At 39.6% G+C, this 23,973-nt stretch overlaps 1 protein-coding gene across 2 annotated transcripts in view; it reads right to left on the bottom strand.

Annotated features, from left to right (window-relative positions):
- adcy9 (adenylate cyclase 9) overlaps positions 1-23,973 on the bottom strand; it is a 54,333-nt gene that overhangs the window by 18,472 nt on the left and 11,888 nt on the right. For both annotated transcript variants that reach the window (XM_042484701.1, XM_042484702.1), the window contains exons 2-4: positions 2,042-2,241; positions 944-1,051; positions 514-788 (exon numbers count right to left, since the gene is read on the bottom strand). In XM_042484701.1, the coding sequence (XP_042340635.1) occupies positions 514-788; positions 944-1,051; positions 2,042-2,241 (583 nt within the window). The remainder of the gene's footprint in view (positions 1-513; positions 789-943; positions 1,052-2,041; positions 2,242-23,973) is intronic.

The following is a 23,973-nucleotide window of genomic DNA, read 5'->3' as shown; positions in this document are numbered from 1 at the left end:
CAATGTGCATTTATTTATTTGTAAATATTTTTTTTTACTCTTAAGTCTTGTGTCTTGTTTTTCACTTTTTATATTGTTTGCGCTATTTATCTTGTGCATGCCTGCTTTGCTTAGCTGCTATAACAATGTAAATTTTCCCATTGTGGGACTAATAAAGGATAATCTTATCTTATCTTAAATGTGCAAGTGACCTCTGTAATGCTGTGTACTGTATGTTTATATATGTTTATATGGCATATGTTGTATATCATATCATGTTCCTGTGATAGACTATCGGCTGGTGGGGATAGATACAAAGGTTGAAATTAAATGTATAGAGAGGTCTTGTGTCTTGATCTTTGTGTCAATCATATAATTCACGCTCACTAATTTAGAAAGTTTAAATATATAAACATAAGATCTTCTTCATGACCACATGGATCCCTTCACCACTTCTCACTGTCTAAACTCTGATCACTCACCTTTGATTGGTCTTATCAGTTCATAAATTCTACCTTTAACCTCTACACTCACCTGTCCTCCCTGATAACATCCACAAAGTGGGCGTCACTCTTTTCTCTGAAGTTCTTGGCACGCAGCTGGATCAAGGCGGAGTGGTCCATTCCCGTACCCGCTGCCCCTGCGGCGCCAGCCATGCCTAGACTGGTGCCAGTCCCTGTGCTGGTGCTGGTCTTTTTCTCTTTCTCCTGGAGCATGTCGCACAGGGAGCTCTGGCTGGCTCGCACTGGGTCCTCTAGCGGGGGACTCAGGAGACCGTTGGCTGCCCTGGGGCTGTGACCTGGGATGAACTGGATAGAGAGGAGGAGGTGAAAGAGACAAAGAAAAAGAGAGGGACAAGATTCATAAGACAGAAGGGAAGAAGAGCCAAGGAAAAAGTCACAAAGAACGAGGGACACAGGGTACTGTCACTGTTCATGCCTGTGTGTGTATGTGTGTGTTGTACCTTGGCACTACTGGTCTTGTGCTCCTCCTGGCAGCCGTTCAGCACAGCCACATCGTCACCCTGCTCTGCCCCCGAAGACAAGACCACACTACGGGACACACAGGGAGGCTGGAGAGACAAAAGAGCAGAGAGTGTGAAGAGGTTGACAAGTAAAAACATGTCAGATAGAAGCAGTTTGAGATATAGCAACACTTAGATAGGAGTGTCTGAGTGTGGACAAAGGACTACCCAATTTTTGGCCCAAATATCTGGGTGTGTGGGTCACATTTGGGAGTCATGCAAAAGGTGTAAACAAAAGAAAAGTGAATGCTAAGTGAGTTGTTGGGGGGAGGGGGGGTAGGCGGTGGCAGCCTTTATCAGCATCAGGTTAGAGAGGACCACCATCAGGTGAGGGAGAGCCCCGAATCCCAACGCCGACAGTTTCAGCGTCAGGCGAGAGGGAGAGACATCGTTTGCCCCGGACCTTCAGCGTTATGTGAGGGAAGGCCCCGGTGTGCTTCCAACTGCTTGAACGCAGATGAAATGATAAATGTCCTTACTGTGGAAGATATTAAGATTTGCCTGCACTGTGCTGCTACGAAAGGTCTTTGAAAATCACTTGAGCTGCAGGTTGGCTCAAGAGTTTGTGACATTACACAACTTGTGACAGTTTTTATCATAATGGACAAATTACTATTATTATTTTATAATTTTTTCTAGCTTTTAAATTTATAATATAATTTATTTTTATTATTCATTTTACATATTATAACTATTATTATATCTGAAACAGAGGTAGAGCATGTTAACTCAAACAAATATAAGATTTAAGATAAATGTTAAATGACATTTGTCCTCTGCAAAAAAACAGCAAAAAAACAAAATAAATAAATATATAAATATCCAAATCCCTACACTGAAAACTGAATACCTACCCAATGAACGAATATTTAATTAGCCGAATATTTGTGTCCAGCTCTAGTTTTCAACCACATACAGAATTTGAAATCACACAACTGTCATCATCACTTTTTCTACTGACAGAAACCATCACAGAACAAACAGCTCAGGTATTTATGTTTATGTTTCACCCTCAACTTTTTCTCTCCTCCCACTTACCCCGATCCTGTCTGGAGGTTGGTGGGGCAGCAGGGGCTCAGCAGCCTGTGCCCCCCCAGGGATGAGGTCTGGTGTGTGGGGCTGAGGACAAGAGGACAGGCTGACCCCAACAAAATCTCCACCCGACAGTCCCATCTGAGAGCAGCCACATGGCACATCAAGCTCCATTTTCCTTCCCGAGATCAAATAGGTTTTCAAACCTGAGGAGAAGCACAAACACAAAAATGTGATTTTTATAGTTTTCTCGGTTTGACTTTAAGGTGAGTCCATATGCTGATTGTTAAATCTGTCTGCGATCTTCTAATTTATCCATATAAGGCCATATATAGAACCTACTTGGTTGGTAACCATGGTAACACATATGCTTGCCAGTGTGGATATTTTTCCGTGATTAAACCTGGTAAAACTGCTCTACATCTGACTCTAACCTACAGTGATAAGCCAAGACGCCTCCTTTTTGTCACTACTTTTTAGTCATTATTCATAATAAGTGGTTGATTTGTGGGTAGTAACACCAATAATCAGTTAATCTTTGTGAGCTCTTTGTGACACCAAAGAACAGAAATATACACATTAAAAGCATTAAAGTGCTACATAAACTTTGATTTCCCATCATAGGTCGTGATAATGCAGAATGACAATCAACAAAACTGTCCAATGGACGAGTTACCTGTCAGTCTAACTTCATGTTTATTCCTCTTGATTCATTTCCAGAAAGTCAGCAGAACTAAAATTCAACACTGTATCATTTTCCCAGTTAAACCAGACCAAATGAACCAAACTACAGATGTGAAAGCACCCTGAGTCACAGGGAAAAAGAAAAGAACTGTAGTGCACATAAGAGGCGGCAAAATGTTCATAAAAAGCAACATTTTTACGACTCTGAGAACACAATCCTTTCAACAACACAAGAGTCTGGACCACCACAAAGTAATAAGCAATTTGTTCACACCAAACATCCACTGGGCAACAAATCCTCTAATGTGAGGATGTGTGATGGTTAACAAACATTGTCATACATCAACACATTAGAGCTATGCTACATTGATGGCAACAGAAAATAAATTTGTTGTTATATTACATTAAATGGAAGGTGAAATTCCACGACTTTTCAAAAAACTTTCAATGACTTTTACTAATTGTGTGTACACAGTTATGTTCAGGAACGCTAAAGACCGGCTGGTTTAATGACACTCCAGACGATGTGACCTCGGTGATATTGAGAATGAAGTTCATTTTTTGTTTCTTTGCCCTGTTTATGATGATTTGAGGGATGTACTTTCTACTGAAACGTCGTAATTTTAGCCAATTTCTTTTGGGAAATTTGAGTTGTGCTTCAGGAAGCAAACCTTTTTTGTTGCAAATTGCATTGCTTAAGCCTGGGAAAAAAGCAGCGTGTTTGGTTTAAGAAGGAGTTGTAAAACAAACTGTAATCTTTGTAATGAAAAGTAATGTCATTAATTATTTGAGTTTTGAAACTGTAATTTTCGGGGTCCTATAAACCCATAAGGGTTGGGCACATTGTGTGCATGACATGAAAATAAGAGAAATCAATTAATCAGTCAATCAGTTCCATGATTTTTTTCAGGCCTGGAAAAAGTGATTGTGAAATTCCAGCTTTTTCTTGCAAATGGCAACCCTGCAACTCTAATCTGATGCTGAAACAATGAGTCACTTTACAGGACAATTAGTAAAGGAAATTTTGATAAGTTATTGTTTAAGACAATGACAAATATTTAACACGTGCTGGCTGTAACTTCAAAGATGCTAAAATTAGCTTGCATTTCTTTGTTTAATATCAATATAAAGTAAACACTGTTGGATTTTGATGAGACTCCAGTAAATCTGATTTGAAATCTCACAGTAATTAATAAATTCTGAGTGACAGGCATTCATAATTTTCGACCTTTGTGTGAAAAGAGTTTTTGACTTGTTAAAATAGTGGTGACTGCTTGCAGACGTAGCCATCGCCAGCCACTCTTTGTTGATACACATATACACACACACTGACAGGCAGGTGGTAATGCAATACTGGGTGTTTCACCAACTGTGTTTGCACATCAGCCCAGAGCTCTGTCCATGTTCACACTCGTGTAGGGCCAACAAGGAAATATACAAACAGTGGATTAGAGTAGTGGCCCATAGCCAGTCGCTATCAGGCTGTCCAAACACACAGTAACCTGGCTAGCTGGCCTCTTTGTTCAAACAGCTAGAGGTGCTAACCTTGTTAGCACGGTGACGACTGAGGAGCAACTGTAGTCCATGTAGGAACCTTGTCCAGACGTCTTTATTGGCTCCCTGCCACTGACTGATTGATGGTGTAACATTTCATTGTTATGTACACTATTTACTCTAAAAAGAAACCCCTCGTTTGGCGTCCTGCACTGTGGGTACGAGTCGTCTCTAAAGCACAGACTGAAACCAACTTTCAACACTATGTCTATGTTTTTGTAGCCACCCTGCTGCAGCCCATTCCTGCTTCAGTACACTTTTAAGTATGTGAGATAAGGGTTTCCAGAACAAATACATTGTATTGAGGTAAGCCCCGCTCAGCTCTGTCTAAGATTTTGTAAATACTGTTCAGGATAGGATTTTTTTTTCTGTAGATCATTTCTAAATAACAAATATAAAAATAGAAGGTGTTTCCTATTTTAGCTTTGTCTTAGTCATTAACAAATTCAGTGTTTTGTATCGTCTCTTTATTTAAAGGTCCAGTGTGTAGGATTTATATGGTATAAAATATTCATATTTATGTTTTGATAACTTTATAACCACCTGAAAATAAAAATCGCTGTGCTTTGGTTACCTTAGAATTTGCTTCTTATAATCTAAATACGGAGTGGGTCATCTTCGATGGAGTGCCCCGTGTTGTTTTACAGTAGCCCAGGACAGACAAATCAAACTCTGACTCTAGACACGGCCATTTGAGTTATCGCATCGCACAATAGTACATGAGACAGATTATCTATGAAAAAAATTCTTGTCCCTCCCCCTCTAGTGACTTTTGAACAGCGGTCAAAATGTCGTACTAGGCAGCGCTGATCATATATGAAATAAGATATATATATACAGTATGTGTGTGTGTGTGTGTGTGTATGCATATTTTTTCATATAGAAGAGTCATCTTATGTCATGTTCCTTTTTTGTCCTTACGTTTTGTTATTCATTCAGCTTTTATTTGTCCATCATGTGACTTTGTGATCATTTGTTACTGGGTCCTGTCGCTATATAGGCTGGGCTACATCCACAATGCATGTGTTTTTGAAGCCCTGACGAAGGCCAGTGTTCGGTCAAAATATGTTGGCTTTTTTAATGATTTAGCCACCATAATAAAGGTTTTTTAAATGTAAATCCTCCTCGTTTTTCACATTTGCATACTTTTGGAGTACTTTGTACTTTGGAGATTTCCCTCTCGCCTTAGCCTGTTGTTTCCCATCTTCCATGAACACTCAATGCTATTTCGTGACCTATATTTTAATTATGATCCACAGAGCAAACCAGTCAGCTCTCTTGTCTTCATGAAGTAAGATTTGTCAGAAAAACATTTAAGTGTACTGTTTGGCTGTAAAATGAGAAAATATGTGATCCAGCCGCCATGCTGAAAACAGTTTAGTGAATAAAGCATTGCCCTCAAGCCGAAGCACATTTACTTGTTTTTAACCCAGCATCTAAAAAAGCTAATCAGTACACTAAAATATATTTCTGAAAACATTTCAAGCGAGAAATGGGCAATGCAGTAGCAGAATTTTCATTCATATTTGATTAAGATCACCCTGCCTAGTTCTTCAGTTTGACTGCAATTCACAAGCTGTGATTGACATGATTGAGAGCTGCATTTGAGATTCCTCCACTGATTGGCTGCTTTCACTCAGCCGGCAGACTCTAGCAAATGCCACTAGAGGCCCAGAGAAGAGGAAAAGGAATCTGTTTTTATTTTTTGTTTTTTAAAGGTTATCTGTCTCATGTAACACTTTACAGATGAGGTGACAGTTACAAATTACTATTACAAAATTATTTTCATAAAAACTACCAACTGCTGTTTTAATGATGATGATGTTTTACTTATAGTCTAAGAAAAGTCGCATATGAAGCCCGAACTGTGTAAACTGCAGCTTTTATTGAGTTTTGCATATACCCTGGAGATGTTTTCTATTTAGCTTGTATATTATCTGGCATGAACGAGCGCATGCAGCAGGGAAAACATATTTGTAAATATACAAGTATAAAAATGACACATAAAATAAGTAGGGTACTTGAAATAAGAAAGAACCTCTGGAATAATCCCTTGAAATAGCTGATGCTGCCCCCCTCAGACACAAGAACAGCGAACTTGTGAACTCTGTTCCCTTTTATGCATAGTGTGAAGAAATACTTCATAACCACATCCAGATACTCCTCACGGCCCAGCAATCTGTCAGGTTAACAAGCATGTAGTTCCTTATTCATCAGAAAAAAGGGTGAGATATGTAATGATGTGTCAACCTGCTTAAGTGTGACTGATGAGCATCCGACCCATATGTGAAAGCATGTGCGTCAGTCTGATGCTGAGGGGGGTGTTCATAAGTCGGTTTGTGTTCTACGGAATCTACACACACACACACACACACACAGGCAATTTACTCCCACTCATGTCTGGATGTATCTACAATTTTAAATTCTCTCCGTCTCTTTTGACCCTACCTCTCTGTACAAGTTTCTCATTTTCCTCTACTCCTTCCATTTTTAAAATTTTTTTTTATTTTTTTTTTTACAATTTTTTAAGTTTAAGTAATTTCTAAAAAAAGCAGCTGTATTGATACAACTGCTTCCATTTTTGTACAGCTTATGTAACTGCTGTTCACAAAACACAAAACTGATCCATTATTATCCCATTATTGGCAGAATTCAAGTCTACGTCTATGATATGGTGTAGGATCGTTTCATGGATACAGAGTTAATCTGTCCTAAAATGCAAATATTAAAAGATGCAGCAAAGGTTAAGTTTTCCGCCGTGGAACCAATGGGCATGACTGAGTTTCACCACAGTGTTCTGTTCTGCTTCCCCATCTGCATAAATAAAATAAGTTATGGATGCGTAACTAACAATGAACTTATCATGGGAGTCTGGAAGCACTGTGTGTCTTGTTCCGTGCCCTGGGACAGTGTCGACTTGGCAGACATCCTCAGCCTGAAGGCCAACAACAGCCCTAACTTAGGGTTTGAGTCCTTTGCCAAGCGGGCGACAAAGGCCATTTATGAGATTTCAGCCCACTCACACAAACTTAGATACACACACACTGTCACGCAAAGTTTCACTGCTGTTCTCTGCTGTTCATTAGCTCATAGGCAAGTGTTGTGTACCCCTAAATTGTCTTAAAATACAAAGCCAGTACATTTTATTACATAATTATCTTATAGAATAAAAGCTTATTTTGCTTCTTGATTTTTCTCTTTTTGGTGACTTTGAAAATTTGTGTTCCATGGGTCTTTTTTATGACCAACTTTTTGACTTGTCATACCAGGAAAAGCACAGGTGCATCAAACAGCAATAAAGGCGGCTCTGTTTTATTCAAGTGTCCCAGTACGACAGCAGTGTGACAGTGAGTAGGCATGAACAAGACCAGGACCCTTAAAGTGAAGCAGAGAAATGGAATTCATCCAACATTTATTTTATCTACTTTTCCTGCTGCAACATGTCAAAATGTGTTCTGTGAAAAAGGCCAATTAGAAGGACGCCAAAGTTTACACAAAAGTAAAATCTCCAACAAAAGCAAAGGTACACAGTCTATGGCCACAGCCACATTAGCATGTTTTCATTTTAAAAGTACTTGTGAAAAAATTCTGGAGGGTATGGAGATCATTTTCATTTTAAAATGCAGTTTAAAAAAAATAAAAAGATCTCCATACTTGTGAGTTTTAGCACCATTTCAGGATGAATCTCTGTCCATATTAACACCCTTGAAAACACATATCGCATTAACATTCCTGTAAACTTGGCCTGCGCGTGCAGATGTTAATGGGAAGCAGATTGCCTACTATACAGTTCATTGATTAGTTACAAGAAATACTGCAGAGATGTCGAGAAATAAGAGACTTCTTTGTTTCGACCGATGATGAGTCAACGTGGAAGAAAGAATACTGGGAGTCATCGAAAAACAAACAGGGCAACATATTGGAGCCTTATCGGCCAGGAGCATTGTTCATCGCCGGGGGTAGTCATGGCAATGGAAAAGGAGTACTCACAAAAGAAGAATGAAATCACCAGGTATGTAGACCTAGTTAAAATGTTTTGGCTTGATACGTTGTGACTGATGAGACCCAGTCAGGAAGCGAATGTGGGTGTCTACATTATTATTACCAAAAGTTGCAGATTTCGACTGTCAGTTTTTCGCTCTGCAACCCTGCAGTTATCAAAGTAAAATAAATAAATAAATAAATTAAGTAAACAGCATTTTCAGAGGTTTCTGTTTTAACGGTTCAAATACACAGGAGTGTTGACACTAGGAGTAAAAGTAAAAAAAGTGATGCATATTGAAATGGAAATATTTTATTGTAGATGTATTCTGTGAAGCATAGTCTACTGACAACACTTTATGTGTGGATACTTCATAGTCCTTTGTGCATTAAAAAAACTCATTCTCTGTGTTTTGCACAGTCAGCACCTTCTAGTGACTGTGATTGATCTATAAGACTCCCAAACTTTGATAACATTTTTAAATCTCTGTAAATATTATATATGTATTCTTACTTCTAGTTTGCTAAGATCAACTGCCTAAGTGACAGATGACCCTGGATTGAGTTACTGTAATGTGTTGATTTTTTTTTAATTATTAATTTCTTTTAAATGGGACACTGCCTAAATTAATAATTCAATTAATAATTAATAATAATGTTATTTCCATGGCCTTGAAAAGTTCAACCAATATCTCTGAAAATGAGGTACTCTTTTTCAAAGCCAGAAACCACAGAAGTTAGTCTCAAACTTGTGATGTCATAGAGTATAAAATCTGAAGCTACTCAACTGACAATGAATGGGGACCTGATTTTGGGGGACCAAAAGTGTTTGTTTTCTTTTTTTTATATTTAAATAAGATTTATTCTGTTGTAGTGTTTTCTGAAACATAAAATGTCCCCAAATACTCAGCATCATCAAGAACATGTTTCCCAGTTCATTGTCGATGGAGCAGCTCCTGACTTTACACCCGATGATATCACAAACCTGAGTTTTAGCACACACTTTTTGGTTAGTTTTAGGAATAATATGTATGAATACTGAAAATGGCCGTAGTTCCCCTTTAACTTTCATGTCAGTACAAGGCCAGTAAGCACTCTAGCTAGAGTTGCAGAGGCATACAATGACTACAGACACTTATCTGATGATCTCCCTTCTTAATCTCGTATGCATGAGAGGCACAATGCTGATGAGTTAGAGGCGGACACAGAGATAGCGAAAGCAGAGTGGCAAGCGGCGAAGAGATGGCGAGGGGGAGGAAGAGACCAAGAGTACTTTGAAGGTCACTGAGTTTAGCATGCCTCGCATAACCCACATTCCTTGTCTACTTCCATTTCAGCTTTCTAACTTTATCAACAGCTCGCTCTGAACTCTAAAAACAGGCCTTGAATTGTGAGGGCGTTTAAGGGCTTGACTTAAGAGATACTGAAAAATTGTAGCTTTCAGACAGTCAGCTGTACAGAGGGATAATGTGTGTGTGCATGAGTGTCAACTGTTTTGTAGATATACAACAAAGTGCCACACGTACTGTATCATGTGTGTTTATCCAGCATTGATCCCCTTCTGCTGAGTTTGTGCAGCTGAAGTCATTGAAACACACTGTAGCGCCTTCCTGTGTGTGTATATCTGCACGTGTGCGCACGTGTGTGTGTGTGTGTGTGTGTGTGTGTGTGTGTGTGTGTGTATGTGTATGTGTGTGTGTCTGTGTATTGATCTTCTCCAGCTCTGTAAAGGCAGCACTCTGGGAAAGAAACTGACACCAGCGCTCTAAAGTGTCGGGGCAGCTCAATGGTTTTTATTCATTTATTCAGACAGCTGGCTGAAGCAGAGAGGGTTCAGCCGAGGACAGCACCCAAAAAAACACACACCTAGTCAAACAAATGCCATATAATGTGTATATACACCTTGTCATGCCCAACACAACCTAAAGTACATGTGATAATAGCAAAACATGACTTCGATGTGACTTCATCACCTTGATATTTGTGCCTGTTATCAGTGCTTGTCACTTAATTTACTTAGAGTAAGTCAGCTGTGGTGATTTTCATGTGCATTTTTTACACTTTCACACTCTTTACGTGCATTTGCTGCCACAGAAAGTGCCACTGTTAAATGGCCAAAAACGTTAGACTTACTTTAGAGCTGATGTGGACCAGAACACAGACTTTCTTTCAACCGGTTCGGAGTCAAATAAGGTAACAGATGCTAGCACTCTATGTGGGATCAAATCAAATTGGAAGCAGCACACTGAGGTAACAGTTGTTTTCTTGATCAGAGGTTGGACACATTCAAATCGAGCTTCTTTAGGGTCTACTGCGGCCAAGCAGCAACGTTTGGGGCTTAAAAACAAAGCCAACACTCAAGTGCCAAAACCTGTAGTTCCTAAAATGGCCACTTGAGGCTGGCTTCAAGCGTGAGTAAATCCCCGTAGACCTCCATGTTAAAATGCCCAATTTTACAGCAGAAATAAACATGTTAACAGCCTGGCACAAAAATGTTTTTGGTCTCTATAGCTTATTTCCCTCTTCATGACAACTGTACAAGGCGTGAATTTTTATATAAGCCACTCGTACACTTTTTTTTTTAGGCTTAATGTTATGCACAATTATGGGTGTAACCGATTTGAGTGATAGGCGGGTGCTGTATGTAACTTGCTACCACGGCGACAGCAATGTAACCATGGCGTAACCCCAGATTCACAGAATATAAGCACAACTGTAGCTGTTGGTATTTTAGTGCGTTTTCAGTCCATTTAACAAAACTAACTTTTGGTCTCCTATAAAAGTCTTGTTTGGTTGTACTGAAAGCTAAAATTAGCATTAGCATAATCACAGTTAACCATAACTGTAAATGCACCATGCGTTAGGCTTAGCTCCACCCTCTTGTCCCACTATGATAACTTCTGGCTCTAAAAATCCAAAATTGGCTAAGCTTGGGACTCCATAATGACAATCCACAATACAATGAATGATGTAACATTAGCTACGTCCATTACTTTAGACAATCCATGGTCTGGATCCATTTGTTTTTCTGAGTCAGAAATACATTTTTAAGCTTGTGAAGCCCTCGTCTGCACATAAAACACACACATAGACACCTGTAGATTTACACACACATAAAGTAGGCATTAACTATTATACCCCTTTTAACTAACAGACCGTCTTGAAACAGTGGTACCATAACACTGAGAAAATTATAGACATTATTTTTATATTAATCAGTCAACTCAGTGAGCCCTGTGTGAAAGCACCCAAATTTCTGTCTGCATTTGTTTATTTAGGGTTTCCATTTAAATTGCCACCCGTCAATCACACTGATCGGCAAAAACTACAGTAATATGTAGTATAATAAAGAGTATTTCAATTGTTTATTGTCTTTATTGTCTAATTTACTTGAAAAGTTGCATGTGTGCTTTCGCGTGTGCAAAATAATATGAAAATAGGAAGAAACTAGGAACAAAAGCTCTGTAATATACTCCACCTCTCATGTAAATAAATGTACATTTTTGTTGCAGCTAATGTATTTGTTCGTGTGTGTGTACATATGTAGAGTCCACATACAACCCAGACTCCCAAAGAAGACATCGCTGTTATACACAAGACACCCTTTCCAGGAAATATGCAACATCTGCTTGTCTGAGACATATAGTGATATATCCAAATGAACACACACACAAAGTTGGCATTTCCTGCAAGTATGACTCATCCGAGGTAGTGCAATGCAGTGTGATCGCCAGTGCCCCACATATCTTCATTTATTAGAAATTACCAACAATGTGCAAACACACTCACATACAGACTGTATGCACTCGGCACTTTCATGAGACCAAATGTAAAGGGTGTATGCACGTGTATGTATGAATGAATGAATGAATGAATGAAAAGAAGGATGAATGGAGAGGAAGCGCAGCTGAGTTGTGACATTCCACATGTACACCCGAAGACCATACACACCATAGACACACACACACATCCAAAAATTACTCTGCTATGAACACACTACCAAACTCACAACCGCAGCCGTGCATAAAGATTCAAAGACACAACCATCTGGTGAATCAATCGATCACAGAAAATAACCCTTAAATAATTTCAATTACTAATAACCGTAACCATTTTCAACATTTCTTAAGTAAAAAATAAATATGTCAAATATTTGTTGCTTCCAGCTTCTCAAATGCAAATATTTACTGTTTTATTTCTGTATCATATTCTTTAAAGCAGGTTTTTTGGATATGAACAACAAAGAAAGTGTTTTAGGCTCCGGGAAATCGTGTTGAGTCCTTTCAAATATTTTGTGGCATCATGCAGAATAACCAATGGATTAATTAACCAGAAAGTTGCAGGCCTAAAATGCCAAAACATTCTTACTCCCATCTCGTCAAAAACGGTAGCTTGATCAGTGGCCCTACTATGCTATGTCTAGGTACCCCTCTATTGACAGTTTAGATATGTCTGTTTCCATGGCAGGGCCCTTCTTTGCGAAGTTTGCAAGTTCTCCCCCTGTCTCCTCCCACAGTCCAAAGACATGCAGCTCAGGTTGATTGGTGACTCTAAACTGTCCTTAGGTGTGACTGTGAGTGTGTATGGTTGTCTGTCTATATGTGTCAGCCCTGCGATGGTCTGGCGAACTGTCCAGGGCCTTCCGCCCGATGACAGCTGGGATTGGCTCCAGCCCCCCCGCGACCCTTACGAGGACAAGCGGTTACGGAAAATGACTGAATGAATGTTTTCATGTCAATCTCTGCTCATGACTTGTCAAAGTGGCTTTGAAAATAAACTTCCATCTTCAAAAGTCATGTAGGTTTCACCGCCTCGACTACTTTAGGTGTGGGCAACAAAAAAAATTTGGTTAGGTTTAGTCAAACACTTGGGGTTTTAGTTAAAATAACTGTGTTTGTTACAGTAACTGAATGAGGTTGACTTTTGCTTTTATGTTGGATATGAACATCTTCCCCTGGATAGGCAGTCTGCTGCCCTTTAGGCTGTCTCCAGTGGCCCTGTGTGGCTTTGACAAAAATTATATGGGAATAAGTGCTTGTAACATTTTAATTTTCATCATCATTGTTGTAGGCCTTTAATGATTCTTACATTGTCTAGTTGTAAAAACGTGTAGCCTATGTACCAAGTAAAAAACATATATATATTTTTTGTACATTTCATCAACTAAAATGTATGTTGTATGTCTACAGCCCAGCACCTTTCCCTCCAAATTTTGCTGGACCTCAGTAACAGTAACTTGTCCTAAGTCTCCCTAGCTTGGCTAGTGATAGATTCAAAATCCAAAAAAGGCAAACTCCTAGGAAAAATTGAAAATTTAATAGCGCGTGGACAGATCTGTGTGCATTCACAGCCAAACCTTGAGTTAATGTAATGTATTAAATAACCATAAATAGCCCACTGCAGAGCAGCAACCTTGTGGTAAAACATATTAATGAATGCTGATTAAGACCTATTGGTGATTTTGATAGTTTAATTTAGACTTTAGAGGCTTTTTTGTTTATTTTGATAGTAATGGTTGCAGAACGATCTAATGAGTGAAAGTCCAGTGTGTGATTGACCCATCCGCCAACCCTCCATCCCACCCTGCTCACGTATTCCTGCTCTCTTTCTACTATGCTATTGTTGGGGACGGACTTACACGGGAGCAACTCGAAAGCCTGCTGTGTCTCATACAGACGCTGTAAGGGTCCTTGTGTGTCAGTTAGACAACACAAGGGCCACTGATCAGGCTGCCTTATTTGACACCCTGATTTGCCTTATGTGAATGATCCAATAGCTTTGCGTGCCTGCATACGCACACACTCTCACCCTCTAACCATACCACAACACGCACACAAACTGCTGCAAGACAAATCCTCTAAAACGTTTGTGTGCAGACCCACACATGAATTAACACACTCAAATATGTGTAATTAAGCGTAGACACACACGCACCCTGGCCCTGTTCAGCAGTCCCCCTGTGAGAGTGTCGGGCTGAACATTTTAGACTAAAGTTGACATTTCACAAAATCCCCACAGGGCCGTCCCAATCCGGACTCTGCACTTCCTGACAAATGACCTTTGACCTTATGGCAGCTTCCAAGCTCATGATCAAAACCATCCTTCGTGACCCGAAGGTCGTCGGCTCCCCTCTGATCCCACACAAAGAAAAGTGAAAATGTGTGTGAATATTAAAGAAAGAGGGAGACATTTAACACGCAACATTTATTCAAATTAATTAAGCATCAAAGTCAAATTATGTCAACATCAAACTGAAGCAGAAAAAAGAAAATGAATACAGACAGTGTCTTAACCTCCCCGTCTCTCTCTCAGCTTCATCTAACCTTTTCTCTCATTCTTCACTTTCATCTCGCTGTTTGGAACAGGCAGAAAATAAACAACCCCAGCACTAAAAATAGACTTCAACTTGTTTTCCCTTTTTCACAGACTTGGCCTTCCCACTGTCCAACTTCTACTCAACTATCACTCTAACCTTCGCCTTCAACTCTTTCTCTTTTGTCTTGCCAACGCTTACATCTCCTGCAGCCTCTCACTACCTGTCTGTTTATGTAGCCGCTCTGTCTTGTCTCTGCTGTCACGTTCTCTCATTTTTCAGCCGTCTTCCTTTCGCATAAACCTTCTCCCACCGGTCCTTTTTTTTTCTTCTACCCCCCTCCTCTCCCCTACCCTCCAGTTTTCTCCCTGGTCAGCGGCGGGTCTTGAGAACAGGCCTCGTGCAATAGCAGATGCCTCCATATTTGGACACGCTGAGGGAACTGAGGGATGAGGATCTTGCATGATCCTCCTTCAAATACCCTCCCATTCCTCCCTCACATCCATCCATCCCTCCTCCCTTCCCGCTTGTGTGCCATCATTTTGTCTGGGGAGCTTCTCACTTGCTCCATCTTCTTTTTTCTTTCCACCTAATTTATCTCTTTTTTAAATCTTACTCTGGGGATTTGATTAAGCATCTACTGGCAGCCTCGTGCATCAGACTTTCTAGGTTTGGGTCAAACACAAGACCCTTGTCACATTATCCCAAGGGTATCAAAGACTCGTTCTAACTGGAACCAGTTCCAAAAGACTGAGAGTCTGGAACGAAATGAGAAACAATACAAATTTATGTCTGCCAAAATTCTGGTGATAGTTAAGGTGTTTTTAGGGGTGCTTCATACATATTTGGGTGTCTCTCTTTGCTCAAATAACACAAGAACTGGAACAAGGATAGAGAAAAGGAGAATTGGCATCAGGATTTGTAAACTCGAAATGTTACCCAAACTGTAGACCTTTCCTCTCTCATCTTGTCTTTTTCCGCTAACATTACATCTGACTAATGGTTAAAGGATACTTACATCCTTTGTTCATCATTCACCATCTGTTTGTCAATGGCAAAGATCCTACAAGTGCGTGTGTGTATGTGTGTGTGACATGTAGTGCAGTGGGTTGACAGGAACAGTGACGCACTCCGACTGTCACTGCGTCACTCTGATAATCGCATACGCGCACACGCACACACACACACACGCACATACACAAACACACACAGCTGTTAAAAGGCATTTTAGTGTCTCTCTTCACATAGTTTCTCTCGGGGAGGCTGTTGCTCAGCGGCAGAGGACAGTCCTTGAGCAAGAGATGACCAACCTTGGTCCGGCTGCAGAAGGGACGCCGATGACGACTGACATATCACTTTTTTTTCATGCATGTGCACACTCTTGATTGCATATTAACTCTGAGCATGCTGGTAGGTGAACTCTGCTTGGCATAAAAACACATACGTATAAGGACTTCTCTTCATATAACATGTTTTTAGGGGTTTGCTAATGCACTTGAATGAATCATGCAGTCATTGCATGTTGTGATTCATTCTGCTGTATGCCATAGATTTGTTGACCACTCACATACACACACACACACACACACACACACACACACACACATCCACACACATATACACACAATCATACCTCCCCCGCTGGCCTAAGATTGACTGTGGGAAATCCTTGGGAAAGGGTCATGACCAGAAAACATGCTCCTTCTCCTGCTTTCCTCCTCTCTCCCTCCCTCTTCTGTTCTTCCCTCTAATGTCACACAACTCTCTCTTTCCACAGACCACCAGGGAATAGTGCTTTACATGCTGTTTATAGTACGACTTCACTGATACAGGTTTTTCAGAGCCAGTACTTTGGACTTTTTGGACCAACAATTCAGATATTGTATGTGTCAAATGCTATTTGAAGACAAAAAAAACCCCAAATTGTTTCATGCTTAAAACATCACTCATTTTAAGCGTTTTATCTGCCAATCACAGTTGCCTTTAAAGTGCTATTGCCATTATGTTATATAGCGGGGGTTTTTTTCCAAAAGCATAGACATCTCCCCATTTAATGCATGTGTGTAGCTCCTGATTGTGCATGTGTGTATTTCAGGCCTGTGTGTACATGTACCGTAAGTGAAAAAAATAGAATTTTCCTCAGGGATTAATAAACTGTCTTCTTCCTCCAAAAGCCTCAGACATACATTAAAACCTCAGACATACTTTCTGCGTTGAACATCGGCTCCAGTGGCATGGAGGGACAAGCAGGTCCACTCATACTACAGCTGAGGGTCCACATTGGTCTGGTGCTCCACCCTGCGCATTTCCTAATCAACACTCATTTCAGTTGCCCCAGTTGTCTTTTTATTTATCTAAAGGTGAATTATATAAACATTAGTAAGGGTCGACAGATTATCGGCCTGGTCGATTATTAGAGTCCAATATTTGACCTTTTGCTGATTATCTGTAATGGCGTTTTATTTTAATAATATTTATAATATTTCAACGATAAAACTAATAATGGATAAAATGTGTGCGTATTACACTCAACCGATACCTGGAAAGGCAGTCTACAATACATGCAAAGAAAATTTCAGCATGGGAGTAACTTTTACTTTGTAAAACCTCAGGGAGATTTCTATTCATTCATTTTTTATTTAGATTTTCACTAGACTTTATTAGTTGCATTAAGTTGCAGGGAACTTGCTGTATATGATGGTGAAAGTTTTCGGTGAAGTTATGATTTAACATTTTCTAAAGGCATTTAGATGTTGTCTTTTGTTTGTTTTTTGTTTTGAAATTGTTATATTCCAAATTTTAATTTTTAACAGAAACATTTTCATTTTTATTGTAAATGCATATCTGTTCCAAATATCAGTTTTCGGTGTCATTAAGTACTAATAAAGAGTACAGGTATCGGCCCTGAAAATTCAATATCAGTTGACCCCTAAGTTTTAGTAATGGCAGCTTTTCTATAACAACCTCTATTGACAACAAACATTCAACATTTATCTTCTACTTCTTGGCAAACCAGCTAGAGGTGCATTATGCTACGAACTGGACTGCAGCACGCACAGTCGTCAGGTTTGCTATATTAACACCTAAGCATGTAGTCCGCACAGTCACAAACTTTGGGCTGCACACCAACATCCGGCTATCCGTGCGTACCTTCTCAGCAAGAAGACGACATTTACTTTGTGTCACCCAAAGCGGACCAAACAGACATGCAGACATGGAAAATATAAAGCTGCCTTTCAAACTTTACGCCTCCGAGTCACTAGAGGACCTGTTTCAAATCTCAATATTTATTACTTTGCATACTAATTTTTCCTCTAAAAGTAGCCTCAACTGACCAGCATGGACTTCAATCACAAAGCTGATGGTAAGCAGTAAAGTTGGTACCCCGCAATCAAAAATATTGATTTATTGATAAATAATGATTATTAATGCTTAGAACAGTTTTAGTACTCATTTTTCACAGTATCGATACACCGGTTGCAGCTGAGCTTTCTCACTCTTTCTTATTGTTATGTTTACTTCGGTCATTCCGCTCTTCTCTGCTACTAACAACGAAAAGATGTCGTTATCATGTAGCCTAAATAAAATGTTAGATTGTATACCCTCAATTATACATTTTTTTTACCCTGTGGTAATGTAAATATTACCAAACATCAATATTTTTTAAAGGTATTGTATCAAATTTGGAAATTCCAGTTTGTCCTTGATGACACTATTAGAGATACAAACTGTTTTGCTCTGACTATTCTCCTGGAGTCATTCTTCATACAATTACTAATCGAAATAACTTCATGTTGCTTCTGTGAGGCCAAAGGGCATGCTGGGAAACAGAGGAAATTATTGACTGAACTAGGCAGGTTAAGGGAAAGTAGGCATACCTTTTAAGTGATGCACTTTGACTCACTGACAACTCCCCTCTCCTCAGTCACGAGTGACTCCAAATGAAGTCACACACACATTATGGGAGACGGTATGAATAAACAGTTAGACTGGTACTCCCATCCTCCACCATGAAAAAGGCCTCTGTGTGTCTCACTTTATTTTATTTGACATATTGGGCTTTTTGATTGGCCAAGTCTCATCCATACTTTGCCCCACATTGGCTATTAACTCTCTTTCCCTCTCTTATAAGCTCTTTAGCTTTATAAACCAGTGCAAAGGAAGCTCATGGATTTTTTAACAGGCTTGAGGCCACGCTCCGTATATATTATTCAGAGCAGCCGTTTAACACAGCACCGCTCCAGCATACTTGAGTTGGCACACTGACTCACACACACACACACACACACGTGCACACACAAACAGGGCAGTAGAGACAACCAGCTGCTGTTGCCACACTGGCACATACAGCTGTCGTAAACGTGGAATTCATTACAGTTGTCACAATACACGCAAAACAGAATAACTACAAGGTAAAGGGAGACATTAATTTGGCCTTGTGCACAAATCCAACGTTAACCCTCTGAACACGGATATACAGCAAATAGTAACTGAACAAGAAATGACCCCAAAATTAGCATGAAATTAGTAAAAAGTACAAAAAATTTACTTGAAAATTACCAAAAATTACAGGGAGCCATGAACCAACACTGACACACACACATGTGATTATTGACCCCTGCTATTCAGACACTCATACAATCTGTATGATCTGGTCAATCAGTGACAGTGCAACAGGCGTGTCAGATAGGCCCAGAAAGTGAATAATCAGGACTATCCAGCATTTGATGAGTAGCAATGTGCATGACAGGACAGAAAAAAACATTTTCCCAGAGTTACAGCATTGCAAAAGTAAAGACAGTTTGCTCACTGTGGCCTGGTGGGCTGAGCTACTTCTTGCCACATAAAAGCAACGTCTGTGGCTCGAATCTGGCCACAGACCCTCACACATCTCTTGTCTGCCTCTGTACTGCATGTAGGATTTAGGGGAATTGATCGTTTTCACAGAGCATGGAAAATATGCTTATGAGAACACGTGTTTTTTGGTAAGCATGTTAAGTAAAATGGATAGATTTTAAGATAATATAACAATCGCAATGCTAATTTCCGATAGCTCGTTATTGTTAATTCCCATTAAGTGCTAGTTATTTGCCACATGGTTTTAGCTTTAGATTCAGAGTAAGGTTTATTACCATGTAGGGTTTCACGTACACTGATTTTGCCTTGGTGTTTGGTGCATAAATGAAGCATATTAAGAGGAAATATAATTAAAGGCAAAGCACTGCAAAATTCAAAAGCCTAAATATAGAATCAAAAATTACAATAAAAATCTGAAAAAATACAATAAAAATGTTTTCACATCAGGCTCTGTGATGAGAGCATTGGCAAAACGCAGATTGTTTGACATGAAACCGCTTCACTAAGTGTATTCTTTGTTTTGTTTTGTTTGTTTTGGGAGATTTGGAATAAAGCTTCCACTTAAAAAACCTCCTAGTCATCTGGAAAAGGCGAGTGGAGATTAGCAGGGGCTATCTGTGACTACACAAACTGCTTCGGAGAACCACTGAATTGTAAACTTAAATTGTTTTACTCAGTGTTTTTACCAGTTTTCCAGTCAATCACCTGGTCCTTTGTGGATAATTGAGCTCCAACCAAAAATCCTGAACAAGGAACACTGAAGAACTTCTAACCAGGAGAAGTTTCAGCTGCCTGAAATCTGCAATCCTCATCGCTAGATGCCACTAAATCACCTTAAGTCTTACACAATGTTCCTTTAAAAGATATATTGCCTACACTGATAGAGCATTGGAATTTTATTGTGTTTCACAGAATGCAAGTGTTTACACAATCCAGTTTTATCAATATCTACTAAATGTTGAAATATTTACTAGTTATGCTAAGCTACACGTCTTGCTACCAGGGCAAAAACTGCTGTAGCGTGGCGCCAGTGAAGAATATGCCAGTCATGTTGTGTGTAATAAAACAGTAAATGAGAACAGGTAGTGACTTCATCCACCTGTAACAAGCCACATTCCAGTAATTTATTACATTGCATCATTTGGTTCACGGATAAATCTTCAGTGTATGTTAAATACAGGCAAACACGCACACGCGTAACGACAAGGTAGTTTGTCCCAACACTGTTATGTAATTCTTCACTGAATGACTGATAACTCCCAAACAAACATTAGCATGTGCAACCTTTGGTCTCTATCACACACGAGCAAAGACACACGATGGAAAGACCGGACAGACCTGTAAAAACGATTAAATAAAACACAAGCAGGTGACTCATCTGTTTGGGATTTAGTTAATTACAGAAATTAACTTCATCTAAAAATAGCACATTGTGTTACACCAACAGCAGACTTCCAGGAAGGACTAGTTAAGTGCATGTGTTGTGTGTGTGCGTGCGTGTGTGTGTGTGTGTGTGTGTGTGTGTGTGTGTGTGTGTGTGTGTGTGTGTGTGTGTGTGTGTGTGTGTGTGTGTGTGTGTGTACTGTACTTGCAATCAGGCTAGGACAGGGTTGGGCATGCTTATCAACACTGAACACACACACACACACACACACACACACACACACACAAGAACACATTTGACTCAACACATTCTTGAGCAATAAGAATGACAAGCTTCTCATGAAATATGTGGGGTGGATGAATTTAAAAAAGGCTGAATAGACAAATCTGTGTGAGTGTTTGACAGTATTAGGGTTGAGGGTGCAAAATGCAGAAGAAGAAGACTGTCTGTAGAAAACTCCTGCTCCTGGCCTCTCCTTATACTCTGCTGCTTCTCTGGCTGTTACTGTTAAATTACAATTTAGTGTCAGATCTACACCATCATTTCTCTCTCTGGAGCACGCGCACATCACATTAATGATAATGGGGTCAGGATGTACCTAATATAATAATGTAGAGGGGCATTATGTAATTGTAGGTTTACTCCTGTTCAGTGTGTGTGTGTGTGTGTGTGTGTGTGTGTGTGTGTGTGTGTGTGTGTGTGTGTGTGTGTGTGTGTGTGTGTGTGTGTGTGTGCAGCGCTGGAGAGTCAGGCAAAACTGCACTGATAATGCTTTTTCATCTTTGAATGTCAAACCTCTATTTTCTCTCAGCTAAATGACTTTATCCACAAAATGTGTGTTTCAAGTCATCTTTGTCTGCTGGCAGTGTGCAAAGTGTAGAAAGAGCTAATTAACAAAAAATTGTATATGTAAAAATGTCCTGCCTGCCACTCAAACTTGTGTGCCACCCTTTTACCTCAGCCGTCACAGAATCCTCAATACAGTAAAAAATAAAAAAATGAAGTCGGAATCAAATGAAATGAATTTGTATTGCTTTACCAAGCGGCACCCAAGTAGCCAAACGCTGTTGCATAATGGAAATGTGCAGGGCTGCCCTCTAAAAGTCTAAGATTCGGATTTAAATCGTCAGTTGGCCCTTCAGGGCACTGAGATTCTTAAGGTTGAGTAGTCAATCGATTTTGTTTACTTATTTATTTTTTGTCAGTCAGTGTGCATTCAGCTTTTCTACAGCCTAAGACAACTTAACCCTTTGACACCTGAATCAGCATAATTGTTCTTGTGCAGCATTCAGATGACTTTAATAAACCTTTGAAACCTTAGCAAATTTTTTTCAAAAACACGGAAAAGGGCAATGGCAAGGAATGTCCTGCAAATCGCAAAAGAAAACTGCTTTCTTCTTATATTCTTGAAAGTAATCAGGCTTTAAAGGGTTAAGAGTTTTAAAGACTTTTTAATGCCACTCGAAACGAGACCAATTTTACGATAACAAAAACTGTAGAGAAAACACATGAACCAGCATCAAATATTAAGGGTTAATACGCACAATCTTGGATAAAATGCTCATACCATGGTCAGGTTTTCTTGGCAATTTTGTGTTTCTCACACTCTTTACTGCCTCGATTCCCACTGTGACTTTAACAGTTATTGGCTTAAAATACACTAAGTCTTATATGATTTGTCTTGTACAGGTTTCAGCCATGCTGCCAAATCTTAGATAAATAGCCCATCTTGGTTAAATTTGCACTTCCTCGTGTTGTCCAGGGTGCAGTGACAGCCAGCTAGCAGGCAGTGGATCCTCTGCTCTCATTATCCAGGAAAACAAAACATGAGTGTTGTTGGTTCCACTATCCTGATCTGCGTAACATTAATGTAAGAGACATTAAGTAAATAATCTCTCTTTTTGGAGTTTTTCCTATGTAATGGCATTTTTTTCAAGACTTTTGACAGATTGATTAAAGACGATTTAATAACGATAAAGGCCTTATTTTTAGACTACTAAATTGAATGGCTTTTATGATTCTTTAAGGCACTGGAGGAACCCTGAGCAGAGTTCATCTGGGGATGTTTCAGTAAACCCTATTCAAAATCTTAAACTTTATATGCAAAAAAAAAAAAGGAAGGAAGAAAAAAGTTGAATATTCAGATTAAACAGCCCCATCTGACTGGACCAACATAATTATGAGTCAGGTACAGCAGTAGGTACTGGTGGGAATTTGACAAGGAGCAATTTCTAAACAGGTTTTTACCAGTATGCCACCGCCATCAAGTCACATGCAGCTCAGTTGGAACAGGATTAGTGAGTAATAAAACATGAACTCTGGTCGTCTTTAACTGCCTGCTACAGAGATGACTGTCAAATCTAGAGTAAAGACAAACGTTGTGATGAAAAATGCTGCTTAAGTAAAGAAAACTGTAATCGAGCTCAGAACCACTACAACAATCACAATGGAGCATCCCACATCAAAAGTCCCTTTGATAACCTTTTTATTCTCTCTCTCTCTTTCACCATGAATCTCTGCCTGGTCTCCGTCTTTCCTCTGACATGTCACATGTTCAGCTCTCCTGTCACTGGACAGCATTTTTTCTTTTCATTCTGTTATCGTCTACACAACAACAGTCACAGAGACACACAGACCACCTAGTCAAGTGATTAGAGTTGACCTTTGAACCTTGTAGTGGCAGCATTGCTGAAAACCAGTGAGGTACAGGGAGCGGGGGCGAAACAACACCATGCTGGGCTGCAGGCCTCAGGACAACTGTCTCCTCTCAGCTTTAAACAGAACGCTGCTCTCACACACATGTGACGGACACACGGGAGATGTGCTGCATGCACAGAAACAGAGGGCATACTGACGGAGGCCTGTCAGCGTTGGAGAAAGAAATTGCAAAAGCAGAGGGAGAGTGAGAGAAAAAGAAAATATGCAACAGGGAGTTAACTCTACAAAGAAAACATTAACCCTTTGAAACCTGAGCAAATTGGTTTGATTTCTTTCAAAAACACGAAGAGAAGGTGATGAGGAACTTAACAAGACATGGCCTAAAAAATAGCTAGAAATTAGTATAAAGTTAAAAGAAATTCATCTCAAAATAAGTGCAAAAAAGGACCCAAAAAGTGCTTAAAAAACTTTTTTTTCCAGTAGCACAAATTTAAATATATAATTATG

This window comes from Plectropomus leopardus, chromosome 4 (assembly GCF_008729295.1).
Source record: "Plectropomus leopardus isolate mb chromosome 4, YSFRI_Pleo_2.0, whole genome shotgun sequence".
Lineage (NCBI taxonomy): Eukaryota > Metazoa > Chordata > Actinopteri > Perciformes > Serranidae > Plectropomus > Plectropomus leopardus.
Note: the sequence above shows the minus strand (reverse complement) of the source record. Positions and strands in the feature narration are given on the sequence as shown.